Genomic DNA, 21,605 nt, shown 5'->3' with positions numbered 1-21,605 from the left:
TGTCAGTCACATATTAGTTAGGATAAAAAGAATGTCATTTATTGTAACCAGAAAGAAATGACAGTAAAAGCTATACTGCACCACTTACACCATTCTAATCCTGCTGAGAAGTACTCCCTTGCTGTTTCTCAAGAATTAAAGAGAAAATATATTTCAAGTCTGACATGTGATAGTCTATTTTATTTGCCTGTACTTATACGATGTGGAGGTGCCGGTGTTGTACTGGGGTGGACTTCACCTGACGAAGGAGCAGCGCTCCAGAAGCTTGTGATTTCAAATAAATCTGTTGGAATATAACCTGCTGTCGTGCAACTTCTGACCTTGTACTTAGATGGTGATGATGTAAATGTTTATAGCTCACAGAAATCAGTATGATTTAATTCTGACTATTGCTATCACAAGGAATAATAATATTACATTGCAGATTTTTACAAAGCCCTTTCAGATATTGGCTAGAAGCAGAAGAGATGTCCAGAATATTGCAGTGCATACTTTTGGTCATTTTGTCAATGAACACAGCTGTAACAGTCATAAAATCAAATGTGCAAACAAACACAAATCCAACTATGCATTAAACTATACACTTTGTTGAGGCACTTCAACAGTTGTTATCAGCAGCACAGAAATATACCTTCAGTAAAGCATGCTTCAGGTTCCATGGATTCTTCTGGTACTTCTTCTGGCTGCTCTCCCTCTCCAGGTGGATCCCTGTCAACAGTGCTCCCTTCTGATGAACTGCTTTCAGCCAGTTTCTGTCAAAGAAGCCCAAATAGAAGTTATTTACAAAGATAGGTCACTTAACCTCCTAATGCCAAGCAGGTAATAGTAGTCTCTGAGCAGCGCATTTCATGTTGCCAAGATTGATTTACAACCATTATATTGATTATAATTTGAAAGACTGGTATGAAGTTCATACTACCATGAAATTGCATGTGAACACATGCATAAAGTAAACTGATATAAATATCCGTTACATTCAAAAGAATATTTATGTATCTTCTAAAGAAGGCATGAAATATTTATATGAAAAAAAATTTAATCCAACAATCCATGTGGAATCTTCATTGACATGAAAATACACTTTACCATTCAGTCTTTAAGGATTCCGAGCTTCTGCAATTTCTGAGCATCAGAAAGGAAGATCAGTAAATTAGCTTTAGGGTAATTGTTGCATATCTTTAAACTTTTGTTTTCTACTAAAATGGATGAACTAGGGCAGTAGCACTCATGAATCAAAATAGTACACACACTAGCTCTGGAATTTAGAAAGTGCATATTCCTGTGATTTGTTTGAAGATGCTGACGTTATTAAACAAGTTTAAATCATCTGCCAATTTAATTCTTTTAGTTTTTGCAAATTGCACAAAGTATCTGTATCTGTGAACAAGTCTGGGTACTACTCTGAAATATGAGAATTTGGAGCTGGGCATTCCATTGGTGTAGTCTGGGATACAAGATATTTTGCACAAATTCACCCATTCATGGTTGCCCTGACAAACCAAGTAAAAAGATGATGTAAGCAGGCAAATACATATAAAGTTATCATTTAATAATATAAAATTAAAATAATTTCCCTAAAAGTTCTACTTAATTTTTAATTAAAAATATAAGACCATTGTCTTCTTGCTTTATCAGAAAAGTGTTCCTTAAAATAAAGCCATAATGAAGGACTGTGCCGTTATTCGACTTCTCAGCTGAGCTGAAATAAGGCTTTTAAGGCTTTGTATTAGAAGTTATAAGTCACTCCATTTCAAAGCATGTTAGATAAATTTGATATGCATGTAGATTCCTCCCTCCATCCATTTCAATGGTCAGAAACATTGATTTGCAAATTCAGTAATCTCATTGCAAATGCAACCTTTCCAACTTAGTCATGCATCTCAACTACAATAACTTTGTGCCTTCTTATTTTTCAATCCTAATCAGTAGTACCTGTCAATGTTTCATAACCAAAGCCTCATTCAGCATTATAGCTGTAATGTTCCACATTACAAAGCAGAACTGGACTCAAGACAATGCATTCTATCAAAACGCAACATTTTAATTTGAGACCAAATAAGGAAGAATTTCTTTCAATTATATCCACCTAACCTACAAATCTTTGGAATAATTGTTTTACATGTACCAACTGCCAATCACAATGATGTGGGGAAAAGATCAATGCACCAGGTGCCTGACAATTACAGAAACATATGCCCAGACATCAGTATGATTGACAATGTTTGATGATATTCCATTGAACTGAATTACATTTGAGTGCTTTGTGCATGGGAAATCGTGTCTTACAAATTTGACTGAGTTTTTTTTTGAAGAGGTGACAAAGAAGATAAATGAGGGCAGAGCAGTAGTTGCTGTGCACATTGACTTTAGCAAGGCCTTTGACAAGGTACCGCATGGCACACTGGTTAGTAACGTTAGATCACATGAATCCAAGGAGAGCCAGCCAATTGGATACAAAATTGTCTTGACGGTAGAAGACAGAGGGTGGTGGTAGAGGGTTGTTTTTCAGACTGGAGACCTGTGATCGGTGGTATGTCGCAGGGATCAGTGCTGTGACCACAGTTGTTCTTCATTTATATGAACAATCTGAATTAAAATATAGGAGGCGTGGTTAGTATGTTAGTGGATGACACCAAAATTGGTGGTATAGTGGAGAAGGTTATCTAAGAGTACAACGGGATCTTGGTCAACAGGACCAGTGGGCTGAGGAATCGCAGATAGAGTTTAATGCAGATAAGTACGAGGTATTGCATTTTGGTAAGATAAACTAGGACAGGACGTACACAGTTAATGCTAGGACCCTGGAAGTGTTGTTGAACAGACAGACCTAACGGTGTAGGTACATAGATCCTTAAAAGTGGCATCACAGTTAGACATGGTGGTAAAGAAGGTGTTTGACACGCTTGCCTTCATTGGTCAGAGCATCGAGTACAGGAGTTGGGATGTAATGTTACAGCTATACAAGACATCTATGAGACCACATTTGGAATATTGCATACAGTTCTGGTCCCCCTCCTATAAGGAAGGATGTTATTGAACTGGGAAGAGTGCGATAAAGATTTACAAGGATTTTACCTTGAGTTATGTGGAGAGGCTGGATAGTCTGGGACTTTTTGCCTGGAGCATAGGAGACTGAGAGGTGATCTTATAGAGGTTTATAAAATCATGAGGGGCATAGAAATCTCTTCCCCAGGATAGGGGAGCCCAAAACTATAAGGCATAGGTTTAAGGTGAAAGGCAAAAGATTTAAAGGGACCCGAGGAGCAACTTTTTAACACTGAGGGTGGTGTGTATATGGAACGAGCTGCCAGAGGAAGTGGTAGAGGTGGGTACAATTGCAACATTCAAAAGACATTTGGACAGGTGCATTGATAGGAAAGGTTAAGAGGGATATGGCCAAATACAGGCCAAACGCAGGCAAATGGAACTACTTCAGTTTAGGAATGGTTGGCATGAACGAGTTCAGCTGAAGGGCCTGTTCCCATGCCAATACACCTCTATGACTCTATTTGAGTGACTCAAGTATTACACTGAATTCAAAAACATGAATATATGAACATAATCAAATACAGTTGCCTATTAAAATATATCATAATGCAAGGGAGATTCTTCACAATAATTGATACCAGTAATTTCCAGTCTGTCTTTTAAATTATTAGTCACTTTGAGGTGGCTTAGATGAGCCTACTTCTTTCACCAGATATTAAATCAATTAGCAGAGAAATACCCAAATTAGTGTTAAGAATTTTTTTTGTAAAAATCATTTTTATAGAAACTTGACTTTCTGTTAGGAGGAATTAACATGATAGATATTCAGACTAAACAGTAGATCAGCAATTCATAACTTGTCATGATTCTGGCTCACTTACATACATTCTACTGAAACACTGATTTGGAAGGACTAACTATTCTTCATGTGACTAGAGTGCACAAAGTTTCATGTTCAGTCATATGAACAGACCACAAAAATTCATTGAACCACAATGTCTTTAGATTACCAGCATTGCATGCATCATTCCATCAAGTACTACCAGTTATAGGTAATCTGAAGCTCCATATGCCAAAAACATTGTAGTTTTATCTTTCTTCCCCATCAAATCAAATGTTTATGAATCTTTTGTTTACTTATAATGCCTGTGTCAAAAGTGCAAAATATGCAGTTTAAGTTGGCACTAGCCATATAGCATATCAGTATTCTACATGTTATTTGCAACAGAATTTGGACTTCAGTATTGGTCAAATTAGTCAACTTAGAAATCCTCTGCCAGCATTGCAGTTAGTTTGGTTCAGCTGCCCAACTGTTTTCCTGCAGAATGGTTAAGATAGCTTTTTTTTGTTGCATAGCTTATGTCTTGCAGAGATAGTCAACACTATTTTCATTTTTAATTATTTTTAAATCTATAAATAAAAATAGAAAATATCAAATATGCTACGCGTTGTAGACAGTGGGTGAGCTGAAACAATAGTTTATTGAAAAATGCCAAGAAGCTAATGCTGAACTTAAAATCATCTGATGTTTAAAGCGCTGGACCATCAGAGGGAAAAAAAAAATAAAAATTATGTTATTTAGATGGATAAAGGATAATTAATAACCTTTAGCAATAGTTTAACTTTTACAGCAATGAGCAGTATTAGTTTTCATGTACAACAAATTGGTCTTACAATTCTCTTCTCAATGAAAACTGGTCTGCTTCTGGCATAGAGCTGTAATAATAACCAGATAAGTTAGGCTAGGTAGGTGGCAGAAGGCAATACACCTTTTGTGAAATTTATTGTCAGTAATTAGCAAAGAAAATGAAGAACACTACGTTCAGAAATGAATAACACAAAACACACCTTTAAAGTTGCTACGTTCTAAAGTACTTAACTAAACCCATAGATCAGATCCCTTTGGATATGAGGCACAGTTTAAATCAGGGACTTAAAAAGTGCCTCAAATTTCTTCCCCCCTCATACTAAAATATTTGGATTTATTTTCAAGGAGTGCAGGAATAATTTAAAAGCTCTGTTTTGTTGGAAAATAGCGCAAGTGAAATTCTTACCAAGTTAAACATATTGAATTATTTTGAAGTACGATCTGCTTTTCTGAAAACGTAAGAGTATATCATTGTTAAATATACAGAGTATGATATATTGCACTACACTATTTTGGTCATGAAACTGTTATTTGTGGTATTTTGATGCACAGTTACAGAAGACTTGCAGAAGTTAATTCATTTTAAAAATATTTTCCCTGATAAGCTTCCAAAAACCATTATTTGCCTTATATAAATATTTTCAATCTTCTCACGTAGAATGTCATGCAAGACTTCACGTTATTTTGCAACTTATTTGGCAGGGACATACCTTTCTTTCGTAACAAAATTGAGGGCTAGATTTTCCCAGCTCTGTTGGACCAGTGGGTCAGGACAGTACAGGGGAGCCACATCTTTATGAAATTAAAATCTGGGGAGGATATTCTGTCCCTGGCTCCATCATTGGATCATGGAGTTACAGCTCTAAACCACATGCACTACCTGCCTCTCTTCACCTCGAAATGCCTACTTCAGGGAAGCTCTATTTCTGTCCTTTGGAAAGTTTCCTAAAGATGAATAGGGAATAGATCAGTTTGGCTCCCTACTTATTGAACTGGACAGCCACAATGTAATTAAGGCTCCTCTTAAGGTGCAGAGGCAGTGTCCCTACCCCTGTACCAGGAGACCCATATCCAAGTCCCATCAGATCTAAAGGTAGGAACAGGTTGACGAGAAAAAAATAGCTCAGGGGGATTTTCTGGCCTTCCCAGCATTGTATTGGATCTGGAGGCCATCAATGAAATAGACTTAAGTAGGCTGGAGGGCCTCTGGAACTAAGCTCCATGCCCCAATGACACAGCCAGGCAAAAGAAAGGCAGCATATGTGGCCTGTACTAATCCTCTGCAGGGATAACCCCTCTATTATCTTCTATCCTGTTCAGTTTTTAGCTCATGCCTTTCAGACACTCTAGACATAGATTATGGGTGCTTTGCCTTTGTGTGATAGTCAACTAAAAAGGACCAGTGCTGCCCTCAGGTATTAGTTGCCTTCTTATTATCCATATTTGTTCAGTTTATGATAGGTGAATGTTCAAGAGTTGACAATCCCAAAGACAGAGCATAATCCATCTAAGTAGACCATAAAACATAGGAGCTGAAATTAGGCCATTCAGCCCATCAAGTCTGCTTAACCATTCAATCATGGCTGATATGTTTCTCAACCCCATTCTCCCACCTTCTCCCTATAACCTTTGGTTCCTTTAACAATCAAGAATCTATCTATCTTTGTCTTAAGTATACTCATTGACCTGGCTTCCATAGCCTTCTTTGAAATGAATTCCATAGATTCCTCACACTCTGGCTGAAGAAGTTTCTCCTCATCTCTGTTCTAAAGGGTCTTCCCTTTACTCTAAGGCTGTGCCCTTGGGTCCTAGTCTCTCCTGCTAGTGGAAACATCTTCCCAATGTCCACTGTATCCAGGCTTTTCAATATTCTGTGAGTTTCAATTAGATGCCCCCTCATCCTTCTAAACTCCATCAAGTATAAACCCACAGTCCTCAAATGTTCTTCATGTGTTAAGCCTTCATACCTGATGTCCTTTTGGTGCCTGCTTTTTTCTGATACATTGTGTCAACATTGGCATAAATAAAATTAAAACTTACTATATTTTTACAGATTGCAGTCCACTCACTTCAACTGGATACAATTTCTTTACAAAAAGTGTAGTGTTAGGCAAGTACTTACTCATAACAATGTAAACTATATACACATATGTACGAGCGATTTTGGCAATTTAAGTTCGCATTTTTCAAGGAAGTTTAATTTCCTTTCATTTAAGTTACTACTCTAATCATTAGTTAAATTTATTTTGAAATCTGGATGAATACTGCAATTATTCAAGAAAAGCAAATACCAAAAAGAGAACCAAGTGTTAACGTGACATTAAACGTACAAAATATTCATAAAATGTACTCAGACAAGCTGATTCAGTTTAAATACAAAATAAAGCACATTAAACTGAGGTTTATTGAGAATAGCCTGCAATGTCTGTGTAATTTCCAAAAGCAATCTCAAATTCAAACTTGAATTTGGTTTTGAAAGCATAATTTTAGAAGTCCTTTTTCATGCTTTGCGTATTTTCTTAAATCAATCAATATGATGTAAACTCATTAGATCTTTCTACCAACTGTTTATGATTGGGTAATTACTAATGTTATTTTATTAATAGGTACACATTTCTAATTTAAACAACCACCTGCCACAGAATACACTCCCAATGATGATTAACACCATATTACTTGACTTGACTCTTTTCATGTTTCCTTTATTCTTGCATTGTTCTGGCCTTCTCCAAAAAGATTACACAGTCTCAATTACTGCTTTCATTCTTTTCATATTCTTTTATTTCTATCCCAATTTTGTTATCAGTTTCTGTTTCTGTTTGTACTTGACGCTGAAATCTCTACCCATTTCCCCTTCCACTACCATTATTGGATTCAGCCCTTATTTTGTAGATGTCTCTCAGACGAAATAAAAACAGGATTTAGAAAGTTGCATTAAACATGTTATGCATGAAAGCAAAATGTGTAATGATTGTTGAGAAATTGCTTGAGGAAAAATGGATTTTTTGCAAGGCCAGAAAATGCAGCAGTTTGCTCAAATCAAAGATGGTACTGGTATGATGTATTGTTTGGATATTCTAATTTGGGTAGAGTAGGCTAAGGGTTATTCAATTAGTAACACAGTGATTGAGAGTACAACTTTCCCCATAGTGTTTTATTAATTGAATTCAATAAATCTGGTAATCTGTGGGCTGACACCAGAGAATTATTCATATGGAAGTCTCTGGATTGTTATTATAACAAACTGATTCACTAATGCTTGTGTGGGTAAAATTCCTGCCACCTCTATGTCACTGCGGATGACTTCATCCCTCAGAATCATCTTGATCAGTTTTGCCCAAATCCAGCAAAAAAAGTAAAAAAAATCTCAATTGTCATCAGGTGTTGGATATAACATAACTTGTAAGTATTACAATCAGGAAATAATAATTACAATAAATAATCATTATAAGATACAACTAAATAATCAATATTTTATTAAAAATAATGTCAAATTATTATTGCTTCCAGACTGATTATTTTTGTCTAATATATTCAAGTATCGACAAGTTCTCAAGCATGTATAAATGTGTTCATGCTTTTTGACAAAATCTTTTTATGCACAAAATCAACATTTCTGTTTAGAACACACGTTTTGTAATCTCGTAAGAATCTATGAACGCTTAGACACCAGAAAAGCCATTTTGCACTACCAGTTCAAAGATTTTTGTTCTTCCTATCATGTGACCAAGGGTTTAGGCAAGTACAGTGTGCATAGGGGAAGAGATTATGCTTAATAAAACACATATTGAAAACGATGGTGGTAATGTTAATTTCTTTTGTCAGATGAGAAACTGATAGCAGCAGCTTATTATCCCATTTTACACATCCTTCCTAGTTTTCCATTGAAAAGGTTAAAATTACCTTTCATTTGGAGTGTTCAATAGCACGGTCTGGTGATGTTTATGGATAAATAATTTCACTGAATTATCCAGCAGAATCACCAATGATATTTTGTAGAAAATCACTGTGTTAATTCTCTTAAACCATTCGCAAAAAGTGTTTTGTCAGCATTCTGAGACATTCTGTTACATTGATTCATGCTTTCATTTCTCTGGTTTTGAACAGTATTAAAGGACTAATCCAATAGTTCTGACAAAATACAACTAACAGCTCATATCACTTGAAACTTGAGAAATAGGTCAATTAGCATTTATTTAAAATAAATTAATAGTAGTGCTCTACTCTAATGGTAAGCCACACTACACATCCACTGAAGGACAAGATCCATCTACAATTGTGTTATATGTAGGACAAGGTAAAATGTTGTGCATTTCAGAAATGCTGCTAGTTAAAAAAAATACACAAAGCCTATACATTCAAAATACTCTTATTAGGTGAATAAATTGGAAAGCATATGCAGTTTAAAACATTTGGTACTCAGAAAAATCACTACTGTACTGATTCTTATTACAAAACTTGAGATTGAAAAAATATTGGAAAGTTTGGTTGAAAATATAGGTTGCTGAGACATTTGAAAGTGGAAAGGGATTTAAAAGAAACAAGGGGGACGGTATTGGAAAGAGAATTTCAGAGCTTGTATAACTGAACGCTCTTACTTTAAAGCACAACAGAGGACAAATTAAACTCACAGGCCTTAGTGGAAAGAATGGCAAGTGCAAAATAATGTGAAAAGTTTGAAGGTGTTACAGCCAAAAAGGAATTTGTAAGAGAGGAACAAAATTTTTAACTGAATATACTTGAGAACAAGTTGCTTGCTCAGATCAGAATGACAATAAATAAGCTAGATTTGGTCTGGGAAATGCAGATGCAATGTGCTAAGTTGTAGAATCTCAGCCAAAGGATGAAGATGAAATTGGTAAGATTCATTGACAGTGGAGTTGAGTCAGAAAGCCAGTGAGCGATCTTAAACAAGCAGAAACAAGTGGTCCTGGTGAGTAGCACAGTACAGGTTAGAATCTCAACAGAGGATCATCAAGTTACGTACAGAAACTGACTTAACGATTACAAATTGTTGATTGGAGCATGCAAAACGGAGACAAGTCAGGAGTTTAGGGATGGAGGAAGGATAGACATTACAGCATACATGTTGGATATGTGGATGTGACATGATGAGTGGAGTATAAATGAAAGAGAATTGGTGCAGCACAATGGAATGGCTGACCATACTTGAAGGCTGTAATGGGGTAAAGGAAAACAAGGAGAGACAACAGTTCTGATTTTCCCATTATAGGAAGAATATTACTAAGCTGAAGAGGGTTCAGAAGACATTTACCAGGATGTTGTTGGGAATGAAGGGTTCGAATTATAACGAGAGGCTGGATAGGCTGGGAACTTTTTCACTAGAACGTAGGAGGTGGAGGGGTAACTTTATAGAGCTTTATAAAATAATTAACGGTATAGATATGGTGAATGGCAGGTGTCTTTTCCCTAGAGTGGGGGATTTAAAGACTCAGAGGCATATTTTTAAAGTGAGAGGAGAAAGGTTTAAAAAGGCATTGGAGTAATTTTTTTTTAGATACACAGAGAGTGGTTTGTGTGTAGAATGGACTTCTAGAGGAAGTGACGGATGTAGGTACAGTTACAATGTGTAAAAGACATTTTGATAAGTACATGAATAAGAAATGTTTGGAGGGATATGGGCCATGTGCAGGCAGACGGAACTAGTTTAGTTTGCGATTATGGTCGGCATAGACTGGTTAGACCGAAGGGTCTGTTTCTGCGCTGTATGACTCTATGACTATAACAGGATGTATTGGCTATCATAAAGATTGTAATTGCCAATTTTGGCCCAAGCAGCCCCATTGTTATGATTCACACTAAACTGAAAGGACTGAAGGCAACACTGCATCTGAGGATCTCAGAATGAAAAGGAAAACTTTGTAGTTTTAACAGATAGTACTGGAATGAAAAATTTAATTTTTTTAAGAATTCATTTACAGGATGAGGGTGTTACTGACTAGGCAGCATTTATTGCCCATCCCTAATTGCCCAGAGGGCAATTATGAGTCAACCACATTGATTTGGGTCTGGAGTCACATGTAGGCCAGACCAGGTTAGGATGGCAGTTTCCTTCCCTAAAGGATACTACTGAACCAGATGGGTTTTTCCTGACAATTGGCAATGGATTCAAAGTCATCATTAGACTCTTAATTCGAGATATTTATTGAATTCAAATTCCACCATCTGCTGTGGCAGGATTCGAACCCGGGACACCAGAACATTTCCTGGGTCCCCAGAACATTTCCTGGGTCTATGGATTAACAATCGAGTGATAAAACACTAGGCCATTGCTTTCTTTTTGAGGTGGGAAGTAATGGTTCTAGTTTTAAAGTTGAGATAGCTCTTATGGTCAGTAACCACTGCGTCAAGTTGAGGTTGCTGAGTGGTTAGGAATTGGATTGGGATGAATTGTGGAAGCCATAAATCGATCCCACATAAGAACTGAATCTGGTAATTGGTGGTGAGGGCAGAATTGGGAGAAACTGAAGAATTTACAGGGGATTGGAGAAGGAGGGAACTAGTCAGGAACAAACAAATACAGTGATTGATGTAAAAACTGTTCTTTTACAGGAATCATTTTTATTCATATTAGGTAAACCAATGTTGAGCTAAAGATAGCATTAACTCCCTGTAATATAGCTAGTCTTGTTTGATATGGAGTATTGTAAAGAGCTAATGAAAACAGAAATGTAATATATAAAGTTGCTCATGTCATTTTCAGTTTATTATAATTATACTTATATGTGTGCAAAGAAATACAAAGGATTAAAAATATTATTCTCTAATATATTGATGGCAATTTTTTAAGAATTACATTAAATGGATTAAAGCATAATTGGAAACATAAAACTATATTTCTAAAAATCATATTGCCTTTACATAATTTGTCATAGGTTTTAAGACAAATTGTAACATTTAAATACACTACCCTGTAATTTACAAACTTTAGGCTGGTTAAACATTCAGAGTATTGTGTTTGGGTCTCTTTAAGGAAAAATATGCTTGCCACAGAGACAGTACCACAAAGACACACCAAACAACTCCTGAGATACAAGATTTGTCCTTTGAGGACAGACTAAATCGCTGGAGTTTAGAGCAATGGCAAGTAATCTCATTCAAACATACACATCTTTTACAGGGGTTGATAGGACAGGTGCAGAATGTGCCCACCGGTTGTTGGGTTTGAACCGGGGTCAAAATCTCTGAGTAAGGGGCAAGTCATTCAGGATTGAGATGAAGAGGAAGTATTTTTGTTCAGAGAGAGGTGAATCTTCAGAATTCTCTCCCCTGAGGACTGTGAAGGCTCAGTTGTTGGGTACATTCAAGATTAAGATTGATAGATGACCATATTTTAAAAAAAAAGTGATACAGGGATAGTGCAGAAAATGGTGTCAAAGTAGATGATGATTTTACTGATTAGTGGAACTGGCTTAAAGTTCCAAATGACCAACTGCTTCAATTTCATATGTGTGCTATCTACATACATTTGTTAAAACTGTTGAAAATATTGAACTATAAGTCTTACCTTTACATGCAAGATTATAACACACATAACTCTAATGCACCTTGATTTCTTATACCCACAAGAAAAACAAAATATCTGCTTACCTCTTTGCTACCTTCTAGGTCTGATTCACTAGTGAAGTCTTCTGTATTAAGGTTTTCAAAGTCTGACTCTCCCAAAGCTATTGGAACAGTAACAGTGAGGCTTGGATTGTGAATAAAGGACATATAGTCACTTTCATCAGCATTGTATTTGCCCATACTGCTGCCGATTCCACTGGTGGTGCAATTTCCATCCTTATGATAGTCAGCATCTTTAGTGATTTCAACAGTTGCATGATCAGAGATATATATGTCTTTCTTGCTATGCAAATCATCAAGAGGTTTGATGTCTTCTGTGACTTTCCTCCTGATAAAGGCTCTGTGAATTAATTCTCGCACATTCCTTTTAACATAATCAATGCCTCTCTGTATCCTCCCCATAGCAATCTGCAGGTTATTCATTTCACTGTCATCATCTGTAGCAGCAAGGTTGTCAGCACTGAATGAGCTCAGCAGCAAAGCCAAAAATAAATTCAACACCTGGCGTTCAAAAAGCATAAACATCAATGTTCTAATTGATGCTATACATCCATACATAAAATAGGAAACGTAAAGCCTTTTCTGTTTTTATTTCAAGATTATGCAATATTTTGTATTTTACATTATTCCAGGTATTTCACTAAACATGAAATGTTTCTCCTATAAACATAATGAACACATATATACCAGGGACTGACTTCTCCCAAGACAATATCATGAGCTCAAACTTAAACAATGATTAGGTGCACTTTTAAATTTTTTTCCAAAAAAAATTCAAATTGCATGTGCTAAAATTAAATTTATACAAGTACGATTACTAATATTTAATTTTTAATATCAGTCTTTTTTATTTATGTTTACTATTTACTATTCTAACCATATGAAGTTCAAAAATGTTTCATTACGTACCACAAGATTACCAATTACCATGACCATCATGAAGACGATGAGGCACATTGATTGTCCAGCTACTTCCATGCAGTCCCACATTGTCTCAATCCATTCTCCACACAACACACGGAACACAATTAGAAAGGAATGAAAGAAGTCGTTCATGTGCCAGCGAGGCAGTTTACAGGTCTTCTCAATTTTACAAACACACTCCTTGTAGCTTTTACCGAAGAGTTGCATGCCCACCACAGCAAAGATGAAGACAATGATAGCCAACACCAAAGTCAAGTTGCCCAAAGCACCTACTGAGTTGCCAATAATTTTAATCAGCATGTTCAAGGTCGGCCATGACTTTGCCAATTTAAAAACTCTGAGCTGAAAAACAATGGTTCATTACAAACATTATTCATTAGCATAATATTTCTTTCTTCAGTAGTTTTACCGTACCTTCTGGACTTCTCACATGTAACTTCTCTTGCAGAAAATCAATTAAAATAGAGCACGCAATTTATCAACAACGAACATAAAGTGACTTTCAATGAACTGTAATATTGTAGCATTAGAATACAGTAAAAATAATTTTGTATGAAAAAATGTATAATTACCAATCGGAAAGATCGCAGCACAGATAGTCCTTCCACATTAGCGAGACCAAGTTCCATTAGACTGAGACTCACAATGATGCCATCAAAAATATTCCACCCTTCTTGGAAGTAATAATAAGGATCCAGGGCTATGATTTTGAAAATCATTTCACCGGTAAAGATACCAGTAAATACCTGGGTGAACATATGGGGGTTATTGTTGCTTTTTCCACCTTTCACTGAAAATTGCACACTGTGAAATTTCTGGCCACAACCTGTTACATGATCAGTAAATGTAATAAAATGATAGAGAAACTGAAACCTTTTGAGGATCACAGTGTCCTTACAACTAGCAGGTAAGGCAAGTATCTTACTTATCTCAAATTTTGCAGTCAGTCTCTATCAATTTTCATGGAAAAATGACACAATGGCAATCAATCATGTGTGTTTAATCTTCTACTTTTTTCACATTTGCTTATTCTCTATTTGTAAATCTGCGTTTTGCTATAATGTTTTTAATGGAGACATTTCATTTAAAATAAATGGATTAATGCATCCACTAAAATAATTGATTTTTTTTTCAATTTGAACCAAAAATTCCATTGCAATCTGAGTCACATTCATTATTTGTACACTCATTACCAAAAAAAGATTTGCTGGGCTTTAATTTTCAAACTTTTTTTGCAACCATGTACATTTTCATAGCATTGTATTCTCCAGCATAATTGTAGTGTATTGGTGGAAGTTTAAGTCTGTAATCAATGTTCACTTTAATGAACTACAACATGAATGTTGATAAACTGTGATAACTTTGCTGACATTCAAGTGAAATAAATAAATCTATCAAAATATTATTGTTGAGTTCTATGATTACTTAATAAGAAATACTTAATAACCACCTAGTAAATATTCATTTCAACATCAGTTATCTAATTGCTTTGTTAAAAAAAAATGTTCCACTTGCATGACAAGCCACACTGACTTAATTAGTTAAAAGGAAACTAATATTGGCCTAAACTAACCAACTTCTATTTCAGAAGACTTTCTTATAGGACACCTTGTTATTTAGGGGATATTGATGGCAGAACACATACCAAATTCCCATATGTGAGTACACCTTCAAAGCTCTTTGTCATTGGGTAATGTTCCATTGCCATAAAAGCAGTGTTCAGCACAATGCAGATAGTAATAGCAAGATCCACAAAGGGGTCCATCACAATTAAATGAACAATTTCCTTTATTTTTAGCCAGTGTGGATGGCAATCCCAGATCAAGAAGGTATTTGCAAATTTATACCAGCATGGAGGACACTTCTGTCGTGATTCTTCAAGTTCTGCAAAATGCAAATAAAATGCAGTTATAAAAAATTGCCAGAATAAACAAATAATTTTATAATAAATCTGAAAGCTGCGACAGTAAATGGTCACAAAGTCAGGTTGTGCAGTGCTCACATTTGCAATCCTGCAGGTGCATTTTAAAGTTGAACATGATATCCACATTGCCTGTTCCGGTTTCGGCCATGCCTAAAGTCATTTTGGGTAGGTTGCCAATGTACGTGCAGGGAATGTATGTCAGTAGTGTGCAAAATTGACAGATCTGCAACACTGATTCAACAACAGAGCTTTTGAACTAAACATTCCAACATTCACTTTCTCCCAGTCATATTATTATTATTCAGCAGTCTCCTCTCACTCTTCTGTTTCTGCAACACTGCCTTGCTAAGAATAGCAAAAGACTCAAGGACAGGGTTGCAGCGAGGAAATGGAACGGGGTGAAAGTAAGAAGGTCATAATTGTACAATCTGCAGTTTATTCATCAGGAAAGATTGAGTGACATAGGTGAAATGGAAAGTTGGAGATGGATTCAATAAAAACATATCAACTTCTTTGATAATTTCAACCTAGTTGCTGTAATTGCTGTTCCTTTGATGTATAACAATCCATCTTGGGTCAGGTTGACAACATGCAGCCATGTGTATCCACAGGGGTATCTCTGGCACTGGCTATAGTCGCTTGCAGCCTTATTTTGTAGGAGAAAGTTAAAAAAACTTGTAGGCATATGGTTCAATTTGTTCAGAAAGTGTGCCTTGAACGGCTGGCATGTGCCAGCTGTAAGATATAGTTGTGAAAGTTGCAGTAGCACAAAGTCTGTGAGGATGTCGTGGAACTATAAGAGTGAAGTATGAGTCATAATTGATAGAAATGTTTGGTGTGTGATTCAGTTCTAAGGATATGGCATTCAAATATGATGTTGATCATATGAGGTGATTAAATATTTTTCTGCACTGCATCTACGTCCTTAGGAATTGGTTGCAATTGTTATCTGTTCCAAATGCCTTTGCAGTGTTTGCTTGAAGAGTCTGCTGGTTCCCTGTGGAAAGATGAGATCTCTCCTGTCCAACTCTTGTGCTGCAATAAGAACCTTGGAGTCTTATCTCTGCCCTGTCACACCATTATTCCAAGTTATTTCTGCTCAGGCCCTCTTCTCCACTGCTTTCAGCACTTGCTGTAGCCAAGTTGCTCCTCTGTTTTAAGAGGATCAGTTGATGGTAAGTGATGTTGGCTAGCCTTAAATGGTTTGAATCTCATATGAGATTCTGACCCTGTTGAGGCATACAGCCACTCTCAAATGGTGCAATCATAGAATTGAGCAGGCAGCAGAAACTTTGCCTGGAGCCAGAGAGGAAAGAACAGGAGTAATTGCAAATTGTGAGCACCCTGCCTTTTTTTTTGGGGGGGGGGGGGGGGGTTATTCCATTTTATTCTTAATAATTTTATCCAATGCAGAAATTAAAAATGACTTGCATTTTGATACAGAAAATAATTCAGGTATATTGTCAAATCCCCACAGAAATGCATCGCTTTTTCAAAATCATTCAACTGTGTTTGTATTTCATGGATGAGTGGGATTACAATTGCTGAGGATAGGATTTATTATAATCCTTTTCAAGCTATTTATTGTCTAAACCATTTAAAAAAGCTTTTTAATAACTTCCGCACAAATCCATTTTGTTTGTTTAGATTTACAATGTCTTACTCAACCCCCTTATACTACAGAAAGTGTTTCATACTGGTGTACATTTCCACAGGTTACAGGTATTCTCCATAGTCAAATATCCACTTGTTGGCAAACTGCCTGACTGTACAGACAACACAATCAAGCTCAATATTGTATCTAAATTGTTTCTTAGCAATTAAAAATTCAGGCTATTCTGACTCTTAAAGTCACTTGCCCAGACATTGTTATGGTTAGATAATAGTTTCTGCAGCGAGGACTGGAGTTGTGCATTGGGATCCTGTGAAAATCCCTGACACATTAGGCTCTGAAGGAATTAAATTCTGATGGGTAACTCTCAGTATCCGTCATCCTCCCAGAAAAAACATAAATGTTAGAGAATGTGGAGGACTCCAACTCACTTAAGCAGAATAGTTACCGAGGAAATGTTATAAGGGAATAAAACCCTACTTTAACTCCTGGGTAATGAATAAATTAAAACCTCAATGCATCCCTTCCCCTTCTCCGCAACAACACAATGCTACTCGACCTCGCCCGAACCAAACGCCTCAAATACAGCATCTCAGGAACCAGCACAAAATCCCCCCAGAAGCAATCCAGTTTCCCACACCCAGTCCAAGACCTGACATCACCACCTCTCCGACCTTAACACTGCCAAATAGATGCCACTCCACCTTCCCAACCCAACATTACACCCCCCTTTCTGGACTCAACTGGCACCTTGATCCATACCCAGTGATCAGACACTCCACCCAAAAAAATTCCTCTTGATCAGACATGCTCCCATACCACCCTGGCTCAATCCAACACTACTTGCAAGTCGTAGACTAAACAAATGTCTGCGTTTGGGGTATTATGGATATTTGCAAATATAAAAACTGAATGCACATGTAGCAAGCTTTGTAATATACCAAGAGTAAGTTAAACTGTGCAGTTATGTTGTAAAAGCCATGTATATTGTTAATGTCTGTGTTTGGACTTAATGGTATTGATATTTTGGGCTCATGACCAGACTGTTCTTAAAGAGTATCTGCAGCCTATCTTTGGATAACTAATAAATCATAGGCCTATTTCATACAAAAGTCTGGAGAGAAATGCATTATAGCTTCAGAATGAACAGCTATTTAGCTTTTTTTCAAACTGATGCATCTTTCATTTAAAAATGCAGAATTTAGTGCTTGAAGCCAAGTGGAAACATCAAACAGACATTAAAATATTTCACATGAATTTACTTTTGTTCTTGTTTTCATGGCTTCATAAAACTTCCTCTTTTACTATCTATTTTTGTATTATTAAAATCAATTGTATTTATGCTATGATTTATCTTCCCTACTTCTTCAATTGCTGCTTAATTCTCTTACTCAGTTTCACTGATCTCCTCAGTAGAACAATCTGGAGTGATAGGATGGTGCCAGTGAACCCCAATGTAATGGCTGTTAATATTACATTCTAGTCATTGCCAGTCTCTCTATTTTCTAGGATCATTAGGTAATCAAATGTCACTGCAAGACAGCATGAAGAAGTAAACAAAAAATAAAGAATGAAAAACAGAAGGGAAGGGAATCCTTTTCAGTAGTTCAGAGAACTCAGAACTTAAGCTTCTCCAGAAAATTCTGATTTTATCTAGTGAAAAAAAATAACAGCACATGCTGGAAATCTGAAACAAAAACAAATAGCTGGAGAAACTGAACAGGTCTGAAAAAGGGTCACTGGGCCTGAAATGTTGACTCTGCTTTCTCTCTACAAATGCTGCCAGACTTGCTGAGATTCTCCAACAATTTCTGTTTTGTGTGAGCATGAAGAAGGCACCATAGTTAACTAGGCACAGTCACTCTTAGCATGTTGAGCACCAGCTATGAAATTATTGTTCCTCATGATTAAAAATAATTGTGGGGATTGCACTGGAGCATTTATTCAACACAAATGAGCAGGATCAATGAATTTTGGACTTTAGGGCCTCAAGACTATGGTAGAAGGTGTAACTATTTTTGTGGCATCTTTGTCATATCACAGACACTCATGGTGTAGGTAATCAACTTGAAGCTCTTTGCAGTTGAACCTTTCCTTCAGGAGTCTGTGAAAATAGTAACGATTAATCTGAAGGATGATCATGTTGGAACCATACGGGCTCTGGACTCAAATACCTCCTTTGCTCTTTTTAGAATTTACTCATGAAAGTGGCATCGCCGACTCGGCCAGCAAATGCCAATGAACCGAGTGGCTTACTTGACCATTTCAGAGGACTGTCAAAAGTCTACCACATTGCTGTGGGTCTAGAATCACATGTAGACCATGCCAAGTATGAACGGCAGATTTCCTTCCCCAAAAGGTTATTGGTGAATCAGATGGGTTTTTAAACAATAATCAACAACGGTTACACGGCCAGCATTGAGCTAGCTTTTAATTCCAGAAATTTTACTGAATTGAAATTTCATCATCTGACATGGCAGAAATGCAAACACATATCCTGGAACATGACACTGGGTTCTGAATTACTTGTACATTATCACTACATCACAATCTCCCATTAGGAAAGCTGAGAGACCATTTTCCAGAACTTGCTTTTTCACATATCAGCAGAAGTGCAGTTCAGATGCAGGGTACTTAGTTCAGTAGCAGGGCAGTCAGGCAATAGAAATGAAAATTGGCGCTAACAACCATGATAACACTTCTGCAAGTCTTCAGCCACTTCATCTAATGTTTTTCTCACATGTCAGAAAGCAGTCTACAGCTGATTCCTTTCTGTATGAAAAAAAGCACTTCAAGATCCTTTGATTGCATCATCGCAGTGTACTATTTTTTAAGTAGTTTCTGCTAGGGAAGCATTTAATGAGAACAGTGCAGTTATTAAAGGAAACATGATGATCTGCTCCAAGAATCTTATACTGCGGTGGGAAATAACTTGTACACCAATGGACCAATACCATTTTTGAAAACACTGAAACGAATGTTAGGTTGTTTTGGCGAAGTGCTGGTTGCATTAAGTTTTTTCTCAGGTTTTTCACTGCAAGGCCTAGCACATTTTCTTGCCATAGCTTACCATACTCACCTCAGTAATTACTTACCCAAATGCTGTGGCATCCCTCTTGGATGTTTCTAGACCAATCTTACCATGCTACATAGCAGGTCAACACACCATTGCCAGAACTGCCCAGCATTCCTGATGCCAGTGACATCTTTAAAAGTTTTAAAGAAGCGTAACACCAGACTTGTAATATTAACTCTGTTTCTCGCGCCATAGATGCTGAGTTTCTCCAGCATTTTGGTGTTTTTTTTTTCCAGTTCTCCAGGATCTACAGCATTTTGCATCTTATCTTTATAAAGCTAATGTGCACCTGGACAAGCACTGTCAGTCCAGAGCTGCCCTTCATAGTTCCCGTCATTTGCCCTGGACGTGATAGCTAAAGGGAAAAACGCCTTCTATTTTGCAGGCAGGGACCCAGAGATCCTACTGGATGGGGTGGTGCACAGGCAGGATGTCCACATCTGCCAGGACTAGAAGAGGAGGCCACAACATAAGACCATGCTGTTCTGAGGAAGGGCCACCAGATTCATAACATTAACTCTGTTTTTTCCTTCACAGATGCTGCCAGACCTGCTGAGCTTTTCCAGCAACTTTGTTTTTGTTCCTGATTTACAGCATCTGCAATTCTTTCAGTTTTTATAAGACCATGCCAGCCTGGTCTGAGGTTTCCACCCAGGTCAGTGCAGACTCAGCTGACTAGAGGAATGCCCAGCCATTTATGAAGATGGTCAATGACTCAGCCAGCATAAATGCCATCATCTTCTCTCCAATTCTTACACTCACTCTCTCACTCCACTACTGCATGTCCATCTCCCAGCAATGTTCATACTTTAACATTTTCAGAAATGCCTGCAACTTCTTACCCTATTTACTGTCACTCAGCCCAAACATCAACACCACTAACTCGAGGTAACCTCTGTGTTGCCTACTCACTCATTCTGGACACTTTCCTACCTGGACCAAAAATAACAGCTGGGCTACCCACTTCCATCTCCCTAATACCTGCTTCTATCTCATTCCAGAAGGAAACCAGGCTATAATAGGCCAGAAAGTGGTTAAGATAGGTGATAGGCTAATTAACATTCAGCTCCTCACCCCTTGCGTGGAGACTCTAACCACACTGAGTGACTGTGTCTATGACTGGTTTTGGATGCTGCCCCTGACTTATTCTGCCCGAACTCCCTGACCAAAACCTCTCCCCTGATTTAACTGAGGACTGTTGACAACCATAACAAGCTTCCTGACTTTGTGTCTGTGCTAACCAGCATGGCAATAAATCTGTACTGTGCGAGTGGTAAATGTGTGGCGAGGCAAAGTAATACAAGACAGGGATGCTGTGAGCATCTAAGTAGGTTCAAAAACCGAGTATTAAGTGCAGAAATTTCCTCTAAGTGAACTGGAGATGTGTTATGAGGGATCATGGAAGTTGACATATGCAGAATGTTAGCAATAATGGGAGGTGTATTTGTTAAGATAGGAAGCGGAATATTGGTAAGGCAGGTTGCGATGTTAAAAAAAATTATAATCCCCCATTTTTGGCAACTGGCAAGTTTCTGGTTTGAAAGCTGCCTCACCACTCAGTGGACGCTCAAAACATGCAGAAATTGTTCCTGACATCGAGATCGGTATTGTTGGGTTTCTTGCGCAACTCTGACACAAAAACCAAAAGAACTGCAGATGCTGTAAATCAGAAATGAAAACAGAAATTGCTGGAAAAGCTCAGCAGGTCTAGCAGCAGCTGTGGAGTGAAATCAGAGTTAACATTTTGGTTAATCGGAAATGAAAACAGAAATTGCTGGAAAAGCTCAGCAGGTCTAACAGCATCTGTGGAGAGAAATCAGAGTTAACATTTTGGGTCCAGAGACCC

At 37.2% G+C, this 21,605-nt stretch overlaps 1 protein-coding gene across 1 annotated transcript in view; it reads right to left on the bottom strand.

Moving 5' to 3' along the window:
- scn1laa (sodium channel, voltage-gated, type I-like, alpha) overlaps positions 1 to 21,605 on the bottom strand; it is a 121,151-nt gene that overhangs the window by 29,319 nt on the left and 70,227 nt on the right. The window contains exons 14-18 of the mRNA XM_048599030.1: positions 14,793 to 15,031; positions 13,720 to 13,893; positions 13,133 to 13,489; positions 12,248 to 12,724; positions 632 to 752 (exon numbers count right to left, since the gene is read on the bottom strand). Coding sequence (XP_048454987.1) covers positions 632 to 752; positions 12,248 to 12,724; positions 13,133 to 13,489; positions 13,720 to 13,893; positions 14,793 to 15,031 — 1,368 coding nt within the window. The remainder of the gene's footprint in view (positions 1 to 631; positions 753 to 12,247; positions 12,725 to 13,132; positions 13,490 to 13,719; positions 13,894 to 14,792; positions 15,032 to 21,605) is intronic.

The sequence above is a fragment of the Rhincodon typus genome, chromosome 7 (assembly GCF_021869965.1).
Source record: "Rhincodon typus isolate 14 chromosome 7, sRhiTyp1.1, whole genome shotgun sequence".
NCBI lineage: Eukaryota > Metazoa > Chordata > Chondrichthyes > Orectolobiformes > Rhincodontidae > Rhincodon > Rhincodon typus.
Note: the sequence above shows the minus strand (reverse complement) of the source record. Positions and strands in the feature narration are given on the sequence as shown.